Here is a 17,806-nt window from a genome sequence, read left to right as displayed (position 1 = left end):
GATCAACAGCACACGCCTTTTATTTATAATCTTCTCAGACTTATATGTTAAAAGTGCGAAACAATAACAGAGCTCAAACATGAAAATGATGTAATTTTATTGGCGCTGCTGTGAACCACATCCGGGATCTGCCCAGGAAAGAGGTTCGGAAAAGAGCGGTAAAGTGGCTAGGAAAGACGTTGGCTTTAATTAATAAGCCTATATGAAGTTGTCCGATTGCAGGATTCAAACAGAGGACCCTTAGCACAACAGCTCGTTTTTACTTGGTCACCGTACGTTTACTTCAATTCATACTGCCACTACAGCTACGAGTCTTACAATTTGTGTAATATTCTAAAATGTTGCTATCGCATTCATTACTAAATTACAATAAAGCTTTTATCGTCATCATCATCATTATGTAATCTACGGAGTTAAATCCTGGGTTGGAACAGATCATAGGTGCATGTATAAGCATGCCACGTAGAACATATGTGTGGCCACTGACAAGACAGCAGGTGGAAAGACAATCGGCACTATGCGACCAACTCTACGAGTTTCCATACCGATACTCGTGAACTGCATGACTCGCTCTGATTGCAGCTGTATCTGATTTAAAAACTAAGACAAGTTAACTCGTGCATGCAAGATGGATCTTATTACTTGTGTGGCTGGTGAATCTTCAAAGGAATGGTAATTGTGGATAGTAAAGAGATGAACAAATCTCATTTCGAACATAGTTTTGATAACACATTTTTCACTTCGCCGTGTAGGTCGTAGTTCTGTTCCAATTCAAGACAATATCTTTCTTCCGCTGTCAACAAAAAATGGCATTTTTAATAAAGTGATCTTAGTTCGATTGAAAGAAATTTCCTGAAGTAGAAATTGAAATTTTGCATTTATTTGTTCTTTCACAATATTTTTCAGTGTATTCTTCAACTTCTCTAAATGCGCCAAACGCAATCAAAATGCAGGCATTGCGGAGGAAATCTTTCTTAATTCCCATCTATTTATTCGGAGCTTAAGAATATCTTGCACACTTTAGCTTTCTTTCTTTACATATTGTGCCTATGGAATATTGTCGCATGTTGCCGTCACTGGAAAAGCGCATGCATGTGGTTGCGCCTTTGGAAGTGACATACCTTGGACGCTCGCCAGCTTCAACTCTACAATGGCAACATTTGCTTTAACGGCAATTTGTTGGTCACCGTTCTCGTATAAATCTGTACAAGAAAAAACGGCATGAGGTGCCTTCAGCACAAAACGTAAGAACTGATTGAAATGGCTAGTCATAAGCATAAAAGAGGGGGAAAGCGAAGAAGTGCCGCACTCACTGAACTAAACAACCGAAATGTTAATGATGTTTCACTTGACGAACGCGGGTTACACGCAAGCGTGTGGACGCCGCGAACATGAACAGCGAGCACCGTGGCGTCGTAGCGCAAACGGAAAGGGCGTGAACGCGGCGATTCTGTTGTCCACCTGCCTTCCTCCATCGACACTCGCTTCCCTTACGACCCATTGGACAGATCTACGCTTGGGCGTAAAAGACAAGAAAGGCGTGAGGGAGCGTTCATTTGAACCCTTCTTGCTACCTGAAACGCGAGCAAGCTTTCCTTGGTGTCTCGTACGCTCTCTTCCTACACAATGCCTCCTAAAAAAAATGTCGCAGTTTCGCCTGAAAGGCGAAGCATCGATTGCGATAGCAAATTAGTAGAGCGCTATTCGGAGTAGGGATAGTAGTTTTATCGGCTGCATAAACTTGGACACATTGCCTTACTAACTGAATTAACAATCGTGGTGTCAGCGCGAACAAGCAAACATGAATAGATCACACTGAATGACCGCAGCCAACGACTATCAAAACGTGGCAGCAAGCGCAAGTTCGTGCGGTCTGTCGCTTCAACGGAAACTAAGCGGCAAATACACAGCCCATACGAAGGTCAGAGCTGTGTGGAGATAAGAGACGGTGCGGGCGACCGCCGGGCAGAGAAGTTGTTGGCAGAGGAAAAGCTGCCCCCCCCCCCCCCCCCCCCGGAGCTCTTCCCGTTTCTTGCTTTCGCGTGGGAGATTGAGTGATGATGATAAGTGGTTCTTGAGGGAAAGGGAAAGGTTGGCGCTATCTTCTGCAGCCCTTGAGGGAGCACGGCTCAGCGTCCAAAGGAGATTGAGTGGCAAGATACGCCTTTGGCGCCGGAGCACAGCGCCGCCTCGCCTCCCTCCCTCCCATACCCCAACGGCCTTTCGCGGGACGTATGCGCACTTTCGCTCGCGCATACGGCGCGCGGCGACGATTTTATCGCCCTTGGAATCTATACGGAACCTCACGGCGACGGCGACGGTGACGGCAACGGCGACGCCGACGGCAGAAATCCGGTTGAAGTGTCCATATAATTGCTATCGCAATAAAAACTATGCCTGGCTCGACGACGTGAGCCGGAGAAGCGGCGCCCTACCCTTTCCGTTTTCCTGCTCTCCACTTGGTACAACCCCTAGAGCCTCTCGCGGCGAACGCTTGCAACACACCTGCGGCGGCGGCGGTGGCGGCGCGTCGCCGTGCCATGGTAACTCGAGCAGACGACGCACGCCCGCCCTTGCCTGCAGTGACCTTTGCTTCACCAGACGACATTCATGCTACATATTGTCGCGTTGAAGTGACGGTCTTTGTCAGTTGGCAAAGAGAGGAGGTGACTTGGGATAACAGTAGCCTTTATTTGGACGAACTTGTGCCCATAAGCGAGCTTCTGGCGAAACTATTCGGCAGCGGCGAACACAGCATGCACGGTTGACCGTCGGCAGAAAGAATGCCAGCGTTCTTCAAACGCATCTCCAACGCGCTAGCGACGCGACGCTGTACACGAGTTAAAGACGAGTTAAATTTTTAGCGTAGCTTTCTTCGCCACGCATTTTTTTTACCACGATTTCGCCACGCATTTTTTTACCACGATTTTACCAATCCTGACAAAATTTTAACTCTTCTTCGAAAATCCGCCAAGTGACTGTAATGCTCGAAACTTCAAAACTCGCTACACCGCAATGTCGAAAGACGGCCGAAAAAAGCTTATAAAAAAGCTAGGACTTGGACTCGGCCGGCATCTTCTGCCGGACGGCCCAGAGCTGGTCTTCCTTCAAAGAAAAATTTTGTCACGCAGCAGGCTCGCACTCTACGCCGCACCTCAAATGCACGCCACGAGCGCGCAAGCAACCGCCTGCACAACGCGTAGTTACAGTGATTCTGGCCACTGTAGCGTACTTTCTGTACCGTAGTCAGCTGCGCCGACACAGCGTTGCCGACAGCGTCACTCCGGCAGTACAGTCGCTAGCGCCAACACGCGGCTCTCGCTCGCAACGCCCGGCAGCGTACCTCCAGTGTATAGTGCCTAGAATATACTTACAAAGCAAGCGACGTCTAGGCATTGTTTTTTAGGAGGCATTGCCCTACACAGCGCTGCCGCAGAGAGCCAAATTGCTGGCAGGCGCTGGCGCGCGCAGTGCGCGTTCGTTTTAACTGCCCGCGCTTCACCGCACCGTAAGGAGCGGAACTGAACAACCGAACCCAAGACGGGACAATAACGCTTGCTAGTTCAAGCGACCGCGCTGTTGGTGTTGCAGTTGGTGACCGAGCTGTGAGTTTTCTTCTAATAACGTTGCGTCCCATGGTGCAGATTAGTTAGTGGTAGATCTCGGCAGAACTATACCGGGATACCGACCCACTGTATGATGGCGGGTCTTCTAAACGCGAGCGCACAATGCAGTAGAAAACTCGTCGCACTCGTCAATTCATCGGGCGTGCTAAATGCACGCTATAGCAAATGGCGCTGCAGACGTCATTTTGCGGCGAGGCTATTTCCGCGAGTTTCACGACAGTTCTTGCGTGACCGCGGCGGCGTGGTCGTTATCGAATGTCAAAGAGCTGGCACGCAGCAACCACGCGGGCGTCGGTGACAACGCGCAGTCGGACGGCTTCGTCTCTAAAGCCGGTGCGGCACAGAGCAACACCGTTTGAATAGACTCGCACCTCACATTCATTCATTCATTCATTCATTTATTAATACTGACAAGGTATTGCCATCGTATACGAGCGAGTTCGTAGTGAGGCGTGTGCTGCAGCGGGATTCCTAATAATAAAGCATTTGCAAAGTCACGAGCAGATTTGTGGCAGTATAGTAAACCAGGCCCCCAATGCACTCGAAGGGTGTGGGAACGCGCTTTTACGCATTTGCCGTATTTATTGTATGAACTGCTTGAATTTGAATACATCGGGGAAGGTTCCTTTTATTGTATCCCATGGTAGACTAGGTAGCCTGGTAGAGCTAACAGCCGCAGCGCAGGTTGGAAGGCCCGACGTTCTTCACCGAAGAACTTATTCCACGGCCGCATCCAATATAAGTAACCTCCTACTAACATGTCTTGCAAAGACACCAATTGTCCGTTTCATTCCGTGCTGAAAGAATTTGGCATAGTCTATCTCACGATGGCGGTCGATGGTAATGCCTTTAGCATTGAATCCATATAGCGATACAAGGTATTGTCATCGTATACGAACGAGTTTGTATGAGGCGTGTGCTGCAGCGGGATTCCTCTTTCCCTGAGAACACTCGGCGCCATCTAGTGCCGCCAGCGCTAAGCGTGCGGATTGCATCCGAAATGCATAGCGAGCGCTGTTCTGCCTGGGTACGCTACGCCACCAAGTGCCACTGCCGAGAAGTCCGCCCATGGGCCTCCGAGGCGGGAAGCGTGGCGCACCAGTGCGTGCGAAGGCTGACAATTGTTTCCTCGATTGCCGCACACTCTGTGTGGCACATACTCCGTTCAGTACCGAAGTTGGCGAGAGGTTCATTGAAGAGTGCCACACAGCCGGTGCATTTATGACGCAGCTCGCTAAAGCGTCGGCGTGAAAGGCGTTCATTGAAAGCGGCACATATCCGGCGCATTTGTGGCGCAGCCTGCTAGTGCGTCCAGTTGCTGTCCTTGAGTAACCCTAGTGACGTGGGCTCGATTCCGCTCAGCATCAGAGAAATTTAAGGGATCTTTTTCATAATCGTAGAGCAACACATTGCCAGTGGCACGTACGTATATATTTGCTCAAGTTGGCGTCAAAGAAGTTTATTGAAGAGCGGCACACAGTTACTCGCACGTATCCAGGGACCCAAGTTGACATCAAAAATGTTCATTGAAGACCAGCACGTACAGAGTGGCACATACCCAGTGCTGCAAAGCGGCGTCAAAACGTTTCGGCGAACAACAGTACCTAGTCAGCCCCGCATCTACAGTGACCCAAGTCGGCGTGAGAAAGGCTCATTGAAGACAGGCACGTGTGCACACATTGCCACATATTCAGTGAGCCAAGTTGGTCTGATGGTCAGTAGTTTGGAACTCTCTTACCTCAGCACAGCAGCGCGATGCGTTACCCGTTCCACCACGGACTACGCAGTGGCCCAGGTAGCCGGTAAAGCGGTTACGTACATACATACATACATACATACATACATACATACATACATACATACATACATACATACATACATACATACATACATACATACATACATACATACATACATACATACATACATACATACATACATACATACATACATACATACATACATACATACATACATACATACATACATACATACATACATACATACATACATACATACATACCATACATACATACATACATACATACAACATACATAGCCCCGGAAAGTGCGTGATGTTAAAGTATTAAAACGTTACTCAAGTATTATTATTGCGCAACAAAAGACGCCGACTTAAGAGAAGAACACACACCAAGCGCAAAAGTGTGCGCTAGGTGTCTGTTCCTCTTCTCTCACATCCGTGCCTTTTGTCGCGCAATAATACTTGAGTAATGGATTACCATATTTCCCGGAATGCTGCTCTCATTAAAACGTAGTGGTTGCCGATGCGCACCTGTCACCTATGGCAGAATGTGCAATAATGGGCACGACGACATGCTCAGTGTAATATGATCCGCCTCGTGTGCGGTCCGAAGAGTGCCTCTCCCTCTCGACGCGCTGACGCCTGTGGGGTCGTCCTTCTTTGCACTGACAATTTAGCGACGTCGGGGAGACCGAGCGGTTTGCTTTTTCGGAACTCATATTTTCTAACTGGATATATGAGGGTATATATTGCCATGTTGTAGTAATTATGAAGAACCAGACAGCAGCAAAACTGTCGCCAACGAAAACTAACTTTTTATTAAACGGTGATGCTTGAAAATGATCACCAGGCAACAAAATGTTCAAGAATGCGCGTGACGACGCGTTTCGGCCAGAGCAAGGGAAACTCCCAGCCACTGTTAAGATCGCTTGACAGACCTTAGCGTCTTTGTAATATGATCCGCCACCTTCGTGGCTCGAAGGGCCCTGCTCTCGCTCGACGTGCTGGTGCCGACGGGGTCGCCGTACTTTTTTTCAGTGACAGTTTAATGGCATTGCTCGAAACAGGAGTGTTGGCTTGTTTCCGAACTTACCACTTTACTTATTCAGCCAGTTAACGATCACTTAACAATCTTTTGGCTGGCGACGCCAGGGATACCGCTACCATATTTGCCGCTTGCTTATGCTTTTGACATGTGTCTGTATAACACAATATTGCAGAAACGACAACAGATTTGCGACTTGTACTTAAAGGGACTGTAAACCAGGTGTGATGTCATAGTACTGAAACAGCTTGGAAATTCCGCACTGCCATGTGCAACGCCTTATCCTCTAAGAAAAAGAATTTCCGGAAGTTAGCTTTCGAGAGCGAACTGCTGTTGCAATTGAGAGTCGTTAGCTTGAATACTTTTGCTGCATAATATACATATTTGCAGAAAACAATGTTGCCACACAAAGCATGCGTCATGAAGTTAGCGTCGATGAGTGAACGTGTGGCACGTATCTGTAAAGACGGCTGTGATGCATAGAGTCTCGACGAACGTTGTCTGGAGCTTTTTGGCTGATGCTATTTGAGCCTATAGCCGTTCACTTTAGTGGGTAATGCCTGATCGCCGTCCATTTCCATGCGCTTGCTTTCGTGCAGTGCAGCAAAGCTCCTTCACAGGAAAAAAAAGCGACTTCCAAACTCGAGAGCCTCTTGAACCACGTCCAGCGGCAGTTCCAGGCAAAACTTCCGGTAGTGCCAAGTGGACTGCAGCCACTGCACTCTGCCATCGGCGGAGCTGGGCTGGCAATACTTCTACGGTGCACCGGGACGCAGTCCACAGTGTGCCACCTAGAAGGGCACTTGGAGCAAATCAACGACGTCATCTGGTTGCTGGACTTCGAAATGACCGAAGTCATGCCAGGCAAGCATGCCATACGCAGAGTCGGAGAGTCCGAGTTTCTGAAGATCTACGAGGACGATGTGGTGTTCGCATACGCGGCCCTGACCTTGCTGCTTCTCCTGCACACACACAGCTGCATCGAGCGTTTTGAGGTATGGCTTGCTCGTTTTTCATACACCCCAATAGAACACATGAATATTTCATTTCACGTCTTCTCTTTTAGAATGTATCGCTAATGTACTATTGTGCCCTGAGTCCATGTCAATAGTCAGAAATGGACAAACCAGTTAGCCTGCCCTCTCTGTCGTAGAAATGATAGAATCTGGGTTCAGAAAACAAGTAGAATGCCTAATTTGCATTAACCTTGGGAATAGGCTTGCTTTAATAAATAACTCAAACCATTAACCTATCATTGATCCATTACATACGAAGTCATCAACGAAGTATAGCCGTCGCTCTATGTGAAATTCTAAACAAGCAAAAGGCATCTTACGCTAGTCATGGCGCAAACAAAACGTAGAGGGGCATAAGCGCATGTGTTATAATAAAAATTTTTATAGATATCATACTTGTTCACAGCTGAACTGGTTCACAGGTTGGGCTAAAATACATTTCGCTCTTCAATTGACTCCAGCAGAAATCGGTGATCTTTGTTTACTGGAAAGAATAGAGGGCGCAAAATAACAAGGCTTACGTATGCGATTGCGTCACCCTGTTGAGTGCCATAGAAAACATGACTGAAGGCATACAGCGACAAACCATAACCCCCGTATTACAGAACGTGGCTCCACTCAACATTGCACTTAGACTCGAGGAAGTTCATGATAGCGCCGCTCCTAGCCAGGAATAGTCATTCCGCTCAATTAACACCACATGGCAATTCTTGAGAAGCGTGGCGCCTTCTTAGCCGAAGGACGCGCTTGCTCAACTTTGAGTGGAGGAAGGGCCTTCAGTCAAGGCTCGTTTTAAAGTGCGGGGCGAACGATCCTTCGAAGATGTAAAATACTGTAGTGGTGCTGAACATACCTGCTCAGTGAGCAAGGGTTTACTATTTGTAACAAGGCTGCTGAAGCAGTGAATGAATTTACATTTTCACAACAACATTTGCTGTGTGTAATTCCATGCTGCTGACCACAAAAAAAAAAAGAATACTTGCACCTCTCGCAGAGGCTAATGAGGTGATCTTCCCTGAGATTTAAGCAGCGCTCTTGTGACAAACACATAAGTACGTAGCGTTGCCGCCACCGGCGCACAATGGCGGGTACGCTGTTTCGCAAAATTCAATGTGTTACACGTAACTTGTTTTAAAACTTTAAAATATATGAGTCAAGTAGCTCGACAGAATCAAGATGATATTTCCCGTCGGTTGAAGCAAGCCAGTATATTTTTTATATTTTACCTAATTACACAATTAGTTATTCCCAATTAATCAACTTGATTAAATAGTATATTCAGAGCAAAAGTGTCAGTGAGAAGATTGTAGGCCATCCTCAAAAATTCTCGATAAATGTTTCTGCTGCTCAATACGTGCTATATACAAGTTTTTTCCAAGCCCGAAAGAAAGCGCACGAAATACGAAGAAGCACCGTAGGACTCGTCATTGATTTATGTACAGGATATGCGAGCTTATTCAAAAGGTGTTCAATTTTTTTAGAAACGGTTAGCGGGTCCTATAGTGATATAAAAGGCAAGAAACATTTCTCATGCGAACACGTCAGAACTCTTAAGTACAAAAACAATTTAACCCATAAATATAATGCGCAATTAAATCTAGGGAATTTTGTACCAATTTAAAAAGGCATTCCAGAAATTAAGTTTCGTTTCTAGCGATTGTATGTGTTTTCTCACTTTCACTAAACTTTCTTGGTATAATGGACTCGAACATTGAACTTTACAAGGACTGTATACAAGACCATATCTTGAAAAAAAAATTTTCATATAACGTTCTTGTAAATGGCAAGTGCCGTATCACTTTCATATGCGCGTACAAGTACGCATTTATAGATATCACCAGCTGTTGAACAACTAAAGTCTAATAAACATCGTTACGCTATTCCAGGTCGTCGACATGTTCGCTGCCGAGACTGGGTTTGACCGGATGCTTTGCGCGAACATCGGAGCGAGCGATTCGCTAACCTGCTTTCGCATGAGCCGATGCGAGCTTAGCGAATCTGCTTCACACATGCTCGGGAAAGCTCTCGGTCATTTGCTGTCGGCCAACCTTCGGGAGCTCTCGCTGGACTTGCTGGCGCTCTCTGGTGAGAAGGACGTGTGGATGGATCCGCTTGCAGAAGGCGTGGCCACAGCGCAGAATCTTGCCATGCTCAGGATCACCGATCTGTATATAAACGTGAGTAGTGTTTAAACGGGACATTACGCGCATAAAGTAGACTGTGGCCCAGTGCGCTGTTAGTGCGAGGAAGGACGGCAGTCAGAAATTAATAATTCTCCACGCAGGCCTTATGCAGGCTAGGTCCTTCGCCTGCTGCCGCCAGACAGCAGCGAACAAATACCGTAGATTAAGACTGCATTGCTTGTAAAATCGCAGGAAAAAATCAGTTTCATGCGTTGTTTCGTTTTAGAGAAAGGTAGAAATTTCTCCTTGTTGCCACGAGACACTGCCAGTGAAGCGCGAAAAAATAGGGACACAAAGGGCATGTTTAGTACCTATAGCGCATGTGGTCCACCCTTTTCTGTCCATTTTTTTTTCTTTTTTATATGAGCTCACTTGCGGCATGCAGTTTAGTTCTTTTTTTTTTCGAAATATCGCCCCAGTGGGTTTCCAGGTACCGCTCGCGAAAAGCCATTACTCAAACCCTGTTTGGAAGAATATGCTGTAACAGTGGCATTAGATGTGACACAGTGTTATTTTTTATCGCAAATACGGCACAACCGAATGACAGAGTACCTTGTCTTGCCTTGTCTGAGTCGTCTTCGCGCTAAGAATGTTAGATCTCCTGCTTCTTGTAATGGACTCTGGTGGACTATTGTATAGAAGGACATATTAAACTTATTGCATAGTCAAATACTGCGCGTTCAGTCACCGTAAAATGTACCTGCACGAGCATCCTGCACACGTGATTGTGAGAGTGCGAGCTTCGATGCCAGCAGCACTAGCATAGAAGTTTGCAACAGCGCTGCCTAATACGAGTCTAGCAAACGCGACCACTGCCACCACGCTAAAACGGCGCACAATGTGGACGCATTATCACAAGTTTCGTAATAGTACTTCGCTTACTTGAAGCACAAAATGGCTAAAATAACACAAGTTTTGACTAAAATAACACTAGTTTTGACATATATCAAATCTCGTGTTATTCTAGCCCTTTTGTGCTTCAAGTAAGCGAAGTACTATTACGAACACGTATATATATATATATATACGTGTTCGTCCTTGTGTTTGACCCATAAATGTGCAACCGCCTAGCACGCGGATGCATGCAAGGGTCTTACGCTAACCGTTCCTCCGCGCAGTGCATGTTGTCGTGCAGGCTTACCTCAAAGCATATATATATTGTAACCACTATTAACGTACTTCGTTGTTTGCATTCGTACATAGCCATCATCACCTTCCCTGTTCTTCTTCTTCGCGCATGAGCTAGGGCGTTTCCTTTTTGGAATAAAAAGCGCTTGGACAGGTTGGTCGGTCTGTCTTATAAAGTGGTGGAGGCACGTCAAGACCCCGACGTCCTCTCGCGTTCCCGTCCTCCTTGGAGCTACGTTCCGGTCGCCGCCTGCGCCCCATTACTCCTACAACGATGGATACTTCCAACCCCGGCTCTTCCGGCGCCTCTAACCCCACCACACAAACGACTCCGCCTGCGGTGCCCTCTTGGACTGTGACGTGCCCTGAACGCGATCCCCCTGTCTTTCCGGGACTCCGCGGTGATGACATCGACGATTGGATCGACAACTACGACCGCGCGATTTCTTGCAATAAGTGGAACAACAACCAGAGATTGAGGCATGTCGCATTCTACTTGACCGGTGTTGCAAAGACGTGCTATCTCAATCACGAATCCGACATCGCGCATTGGTCCATGTTTACCATCAAGCTGCGGCAAATCATCGCTTCCTCGTCTGGCCGTGCAGAAGTCGCCAAGCAGAAGCTGGGCACGCGCCTCCAACTTCCACAAGAGTCTTACACATCATACATAGAGGATGCCTTGGCTCTGTGCCGCCGTGCGAACTCTAGCATGACGGAAGCCGAACGCGTTCGACACATATTAAAAGGCATTGGGTCTGTCGCGTTCAACGCCTTAATCGTGCAAATGCCGGCTTATGTCCAAGACATCACTGCCACGTGTCAGCGCCTAGACGAGATGCAGTCTCTTCTTCTTCGCGCATGAGCTAGGGCGTTTCCTTTTTGGAATAAAAAGCGCATGGACAGCAGCGATCCTCAGGTTCCCCATTCTTCAGATCTACGTGCTCTCATCCACACCACCATCCGCGAAGAGCTTCAATTACAAGACCTGAGGCGTTCACCTGCTGCCTGTGTCCCAACCCCCACCTTCGACTTGCGCGAGGTCGTAAAGCAGGAGTTGACAGCGATGACTACACCGACGACGCATCTTGCTCCGGTAGTGTGCCCCACACCTAGCTTCGCGGATGTAGCTTCGCTACCTACCCCTACCGTGACCTCCGTGCCTATTGACGTTACCTATGACCATTTGGCTTCTATGGGAACCAGAGCACTTGCTGCGCCATCCTACCCTCAGTGGCGTCCACCTCGTCCGGCTTGTTTTTATTGTGGTGTACGGGGCCATAAATCTCCCTTCTGCCGCCGTCGCCAGCAGGATGAAAGACGAGGCTATGCTGAGCATGAGCGAGACCGCACTCGCTGACCAGACGCCTATTATCCCGGATCGTACTCGGGATAATACTGTACTCGAGGGAACACTGTTACGCTGAGGTTCGCTGTTACGCTTTGTATATATATACATCTATTTATTTAATCACGGTCTTATCACATCAGCGGGCCATGAAGCTAAATAAAGCATAGGTGTAAATATCTGTGATAGAACCTGAAATGTAGCAAATAATGAGTAAATGTGGAAATGAACGTGGTTAAATATTGAAGCCCCTTTCCTAAAGAAAGATGGTTGAATGCGAAGCTTTCTCTCATGCAAACGGAATCAAAGGCAAAGTCAAAAGCCAACGACCACGCAACGAAACCAAGAAATGTTGAGCGACCCGATGGGATGCATATGTGACTAAATCGCTTGTTTAGAATTGTATTTTTTGAACGTTGAAGTTTAATGAAGAAACATTTCGTTAAGCCTTTATATTGGATATAGCCTTTATATTGGATCATATAGCCGTTGATTACACGCACACACTCACACTTTCCCGGACGACTCAACACTTCCACAGTATTGCCTTGTGATCGCTGTGGTAGACAGTCAGAGGCTCTGCTGTTGCCGATACAAGGGATCGGCCTTAGAGCACGATCGCTCTCGCGCTTACGTTCGCGTACGTCAGCCTCTTCTGCCGTGCGCTGCACCCGCGGCCTAGCCATGGTGACGGCCGGAAATTCATTGCGTGACGCGCGTAATGCAATGCAGATACAAACAGTTCGTCTGGGTAGCGTGGCGTTGCAGTTCCTATTGTTTTTATCGGTACAACTGCGAATGTAAACTGTAGTATTCTACGTCACGTGTGTCGTGTGTTGTTTTTCTATTGTGTGCGCAGATGCGCAGATTCAGTTCCATTGTGTAAGCTGGCTTTCCTGCAGTGCGTTTTCGGCGCACATGGACGAATCAGTGAGACATAGAAACTTCGCTTTAAGAAAAGGCACAGGCCTGCGCGGCACATGCAGCGCAGTCACAGCGTAAGCTGGTTGAGCGGCATAAGAGTAGCTCCAATTTCGGCACCATGCACAACAAGGTCTTCGCGGCAAAGTGTCTTCGCGGCAAAGTGCCTTCGTCTCGATTTTGACGAGAACGATCTGAACTGTCCGCCCGGCGTCAGCGTCGATGGCGAGCTGTGGCTTGTAATGCATAAACGTCTGCACAGCAGTCTGCTGAGCCCGATGATGCCTGGTTGTAGCCGCGCACGTAGCTCTACGATTCGCTTCTTCACCAGCGGTTCGTACCTTGCGAGGAGACGCCATAACGTGTACCGAAGAGGTACCCAGAATGCGTGGCGCACATCTAACATCGGGATAGCGTTGATTGCGCGCCTCGTCTGAATCGCATCGCGTCTGAATCGCATCTCGTCGCACGCGGTGGCTGCAGGCACGTTAACTAGATGGCGCTACCATACTGGCGGAGGCTCCGGTCGTCTGCACCTGCTCGCCGGCCCATAGGGCACGTATAAAAGGAATTTTTCTTCTTCCTGATAGAAAGCGCTTGCGTGGATCAGTGGTAAACTATCCGACTCGCACGCAGCGGGTCTGGGCTCGATCCCGGCGGAGAGCGGGTACTTTCTTTCGCATTTCCGGCGATAGCGATAGCGATTACGGGGCGGCGGCGGCATCATCGCGACCAGAAACGGCTATTGGAATGAGCCCATAACAGCTTACGCTGTAAAACATAGCTTGTGCCCGGCGGGGACTGAACCCACAAGCTGCGCATTACGCGTGCGATGCACTGCCATGTGTGCTACAGCGACGGCCATCAATCCGTCCGCTAATTTGGGTATTTGTGTGTGCTACTAAGTGTTAGCCGGCGACACTCAAATCCATGGCGGGCGGATGTGCATCCCCGTTTTTTGCCCAGCGGCATCACATAACACGTGGACTTGGGAGAGCAGGCACGTGGCTAATAAACCCTCGTATGCTGCACAGCATACGAGGTATGCTACCCAGCATAGTGTGGCAAATGTCCAGTGCATTAATGGCGCAGCTCGCTGAAGCGTTGGCGTAAAAGACGTTCATTGAAAAGCGGCGTATACCCTGTGCATTTGTGGCGCAGCTTGTTCAAGCGTCGGGTTGCGGTCATTGAGGAAACCATGTGACATGGCTTTGGTTGCGACCAGCCTGTGAGAAATGTAAAGGATTTTTCCTGTCATTGTAGAGCGGCACACGGCCTACTGGCACGTACCCAGTGAGTCTAATTGGCATCAAAGAGGTTCATTGAAGACCAGCACAGACCAATTGGCCCACATCCAGTGCTCACTGCTCCAAGTTGGTCACTGTTGCCTGCTAAGTATAAGACACCGTGTTGAGTTCTTCTATGTATGTCGAACGATGCCGCCGTTTGACCGACGTGGCGCAGGCTCTTAGGGCGGCTGAGACTCCAAGGCAACGGGCGGTGCGTTTGGCTACGAATCGCGAGGGCTAACAGAAGAGTGCGGACATCGCAACGGACGAGGAGAAAGATTGCCGACTCAGCCGGAAACATGCTTTTGCGCGCCGAGTCGTGAAACACGAGACATCCGATCATTGTCCCACTTGAGTAGAGTCTATGCAGACATGGCGACAGCACAACCGGCCAAGTTTAACGCACTTGAGCAACTTCTTGTTTCATTTCAATTTATCAGACGTGTTTAAAACATGTCCGCGAGATGTGACAAAAGGAGGCAAGTCTCCTGGCAAAGGAAGCATGTCTCCTGACCATGGTCAGAAGATTATGTCGGCCACAAGTGAGATTGAATGAAGGGCGTTTTCTGAAAGCGTATGAAGTGTGCCATGGAAAAATCAACAAGGCTTATAAACGTCCCTTTTTTCCGCAACTCGTTCATACAGTGGGAGAATAGAGACGCGCGTGAGCTTATTCTGTGTATCTTTTCTGGCACATGAATTGAAAGCTATAGACAACCACAACCGGTAATAAGTACTTTCAAATGTAAGCATAGAGGTTAATTGGAGTGTATGCGCTCCACCGAAATATCACAAGAACACATCACGTGAGGTCATCAGAGCCTCAACGGTATGAATGTGGAATGAGGTTGATCTTTATATGAGGACACAGATTACTCCGCATACGCCTGCATGACGACGTTTCCAATTTTTTCTGAGATCATAATTAGTTTGCGACTTGTATTCGTGTAGAATATACACCTCAGAAAGTATGTCGCACTTTCGCTAACCACACTCTATGAAGTTGGGATATCTTGTCCAATTTCGTATGAAGCTGTAAGAACTCGTTAATGAAATATCGGAAATACCATATTCCTTTTTTTTGGCATGACAAGTCAATCAACAAATTTTTCACGTGTCTAAATTTCCTTTAGTGTTTCCGAAAGCTCACCGGGGTAGAACATTAACCATGGCTGCGAGCTTCTTCTCGCAGTCGTGAATGGTGCGTAGCGAACTTGTCAGTGTTTGCTCTGCTGAATTAAATGCGTGCATATATTCGCTTCGAAACCTGTGCAGTTTCCTACAAAAATTGCAAGACGGCGTTGTGGTTGCTCACCTACCGTGGGAACGTATGCGGATTCGCTCAATCTTCACGCCTGTGGCTATAGACGTTACTTGGGCGTTGTTACGGTAGATCTTACTTCATTTCCAAGTAGATATATTTTTCTAAACGCACGAAAGCAATTTAGTGCTGCGATTATGGGTGCTTCTTGCTAATTGTTGCAACAGTGTATTTTTGTTGAAAATAATACATATGCAAATGGCGTTTCAAGAGATGAACCAAATTTAGGCAAATCTGTGTGCTATCGATCGTTCCCACCTTGTCTGAACCGCCATGCTTGCTCTTCCCGCACACACTATAGTGACACGTATACACGTGACAATAGCGTGAAAGTTCCGGCTAGTAATTAATCTAGGAAAACTAATTAAAAAAAGTTAACTACCCTCGCAGTGCATAATTTGCCGGTTGTGTGCAAGGCGTAAACTATGCGCGTGTTTAAACGCCTAATGTTGGAGTTTTATTTATAAATTTTTTTGTAGATGGACTACGGGAAGTCGAGGCTGGACACCGGGAGAGCACTGCTAGGAGCCCTGAAAGTCAACGCGGCCATCGCCTGTCTCAGCGTAGACTGTAGTTTTGTCTCACTCGGACATGGCCCTCGTTTCAAGGAATGGCTGGCTCAGGCTTCGGCGCTGAAGGAGCTGAGCCTATGCTGCAGCCAGTGCAGGCATAGACACGAGGCGAGCCTCGTATTCGAGTCACTGCCGGCGACCACTGGAATCGCCCGCTTGGACTTCCAGGGTTTTGCTCTGCGTGCCACTGATGCGGCGTCGCTCACCGAACTGCTCGCCGGCAGCGACCGCCTGGACGACGTGAGCTTCACCTTCGGCAAACGAGCTCACCGACAGAGCGACAAGTACAACGAGAGGATGGTCAGTGCTATATCCGATACATGTTATAGCATTCCTGGCCTTTGCGAGGCTTACAAGGTGAAATACGCCTCGCGTTATGCAGCGCTGATCATCTCCATGCTAATGAGTCATGACTGTGGCGGCATTAGGTGAAGTGGAAGCGAGACGCTTTCACAACGACGGTGGCTTACGCTATTAGACTCTTTGGAGCATATATTTGGAGGCAGTCGCCCACGGATATCAGGCCTTTGCCGCAAAACCTTGTATTCATATTGGTAGCGCAGAACTGACGAAAACATGCACACAAAGACAGCAACTGCTAAAGTTTGACTAGTGCTGTACATCAATTCGTCCCATCTTTATATTTCCTTGTGTTGTGTACGTGTTTTTCTCCAATTCTGCGCTGCCAATATGAATACCGGATGTACCAATCCCCTGGCCCGCCTTTCCGCCTTGAAAGCTATGCTGTCGCTCAAGCTTTGCCGATTGAAGGTGAACCACCATTAATGTTAGAGCAACTCAAAATCTAATTAGTGGTTAATCAGTGCTCAAGTTTATCAACACTGCTTTTTGGACATCTATTTATGGAGTATTTACGAGCACGATCAAAATCAAATGTATGTAAAACTGCAGACTATTCGAGATAGTTTGCTGGAGAATTCTAAATTTTGGGGTGCATAGCCACAACAAAGGAAATTATGAAATTTAAGCAATGTGCGGTTCGTCAAAATTTTTGCACTTGGACGAAATATTTAAACATTTCATCGTAGGCGATGTATCGCGATGAAGGTCCGTTCAAGTATGAAAAAGATCTTAGGGGACAAATGGCGGGGGAAAGATCGAACTTTTGGAGACGCTGTCAGAAAGTTCGCTGTTGCCGTCTGAGCCCTTGGAACTCTTCTTCGAGCAGTAAATTATTGTTTGGAATTTGGCGCCAAACAAACCACTCAACATGGCTGCTTGTTGAAACTTCGGACACGTGTACCACAGACCCTCTGCCTTTGTATTTAACTGCACAGCCCTTATTTCTAGTTTCATAAGAGTTAATTGTAAGTGCTCGCGCATTCAACGCTATCGGCACCAGCGGAACAGCTCTGTCAGGGCGCGTTGCGCCGAGGCGATGGCCGTATACATTACGATGGGTTTTCATGAGTAAAAAGGAAAAAACAGCCGCGTTAAAACGAGCACACAGAGCTGGCGCTTCTCTCGTCGCTAATTTTTGTGGTTGTTCCTAGTGTTTCACTCTTAGAAATAAGTAAACTCGTCCAAGAAAGGGTTTTACTTTCCATAAGAATGTTAAACGCCGGTTTCCGCAC

General features: G+C 47.7%; 1 protein-coding gene across 1 annotated transcript in view; it reads left to right on the top strand.

Moving 5' to 3' along the window:
* Positions 1-17,806, top strand: part of LOC119449087 (uncharacterized) — a 62,000-nt gene that overhangs the window by 9,659 nt on the left and 34,535 nt on the right. The window contains exons 2-4 of the mRNA XM_037712277.2: positions 7,033-7,428; positions 9,336-9,626; positions 16,119-16,511. Of these exons, the coding sequence (XP_037568205.2) occupies positions 7,033-7,428; positions 9,336-9,626; positions 16,119-16,511 (1,080 nt within the window). The remainder of the gene's footprint in view (positions 1-7,032; positions 7,429-9,335; positions 9,627-16,118; positions 16,512-17,806) is intronic.

The sequence above is a fragment of the Dermacentor silvarum genome, chromosome 4 (assembly GCF_013339745.2).
Source record: "Dermacentor silvarum isolate Dsil-2018 chromosome 4, BIME_Dsil_1.4, whole genome shotgun sequence".
Lineage (NCBI taxonomy): Eukaryota > Metazoa > Arthropoda > Arachnida > Ixodida > Ixodidae > Dermacentor > Dermacentor silvarum.
Note: the sequence above shows the minus strand (reverse complement) of the source record. Positions and strands in the feature narration are given on the sequence as shown.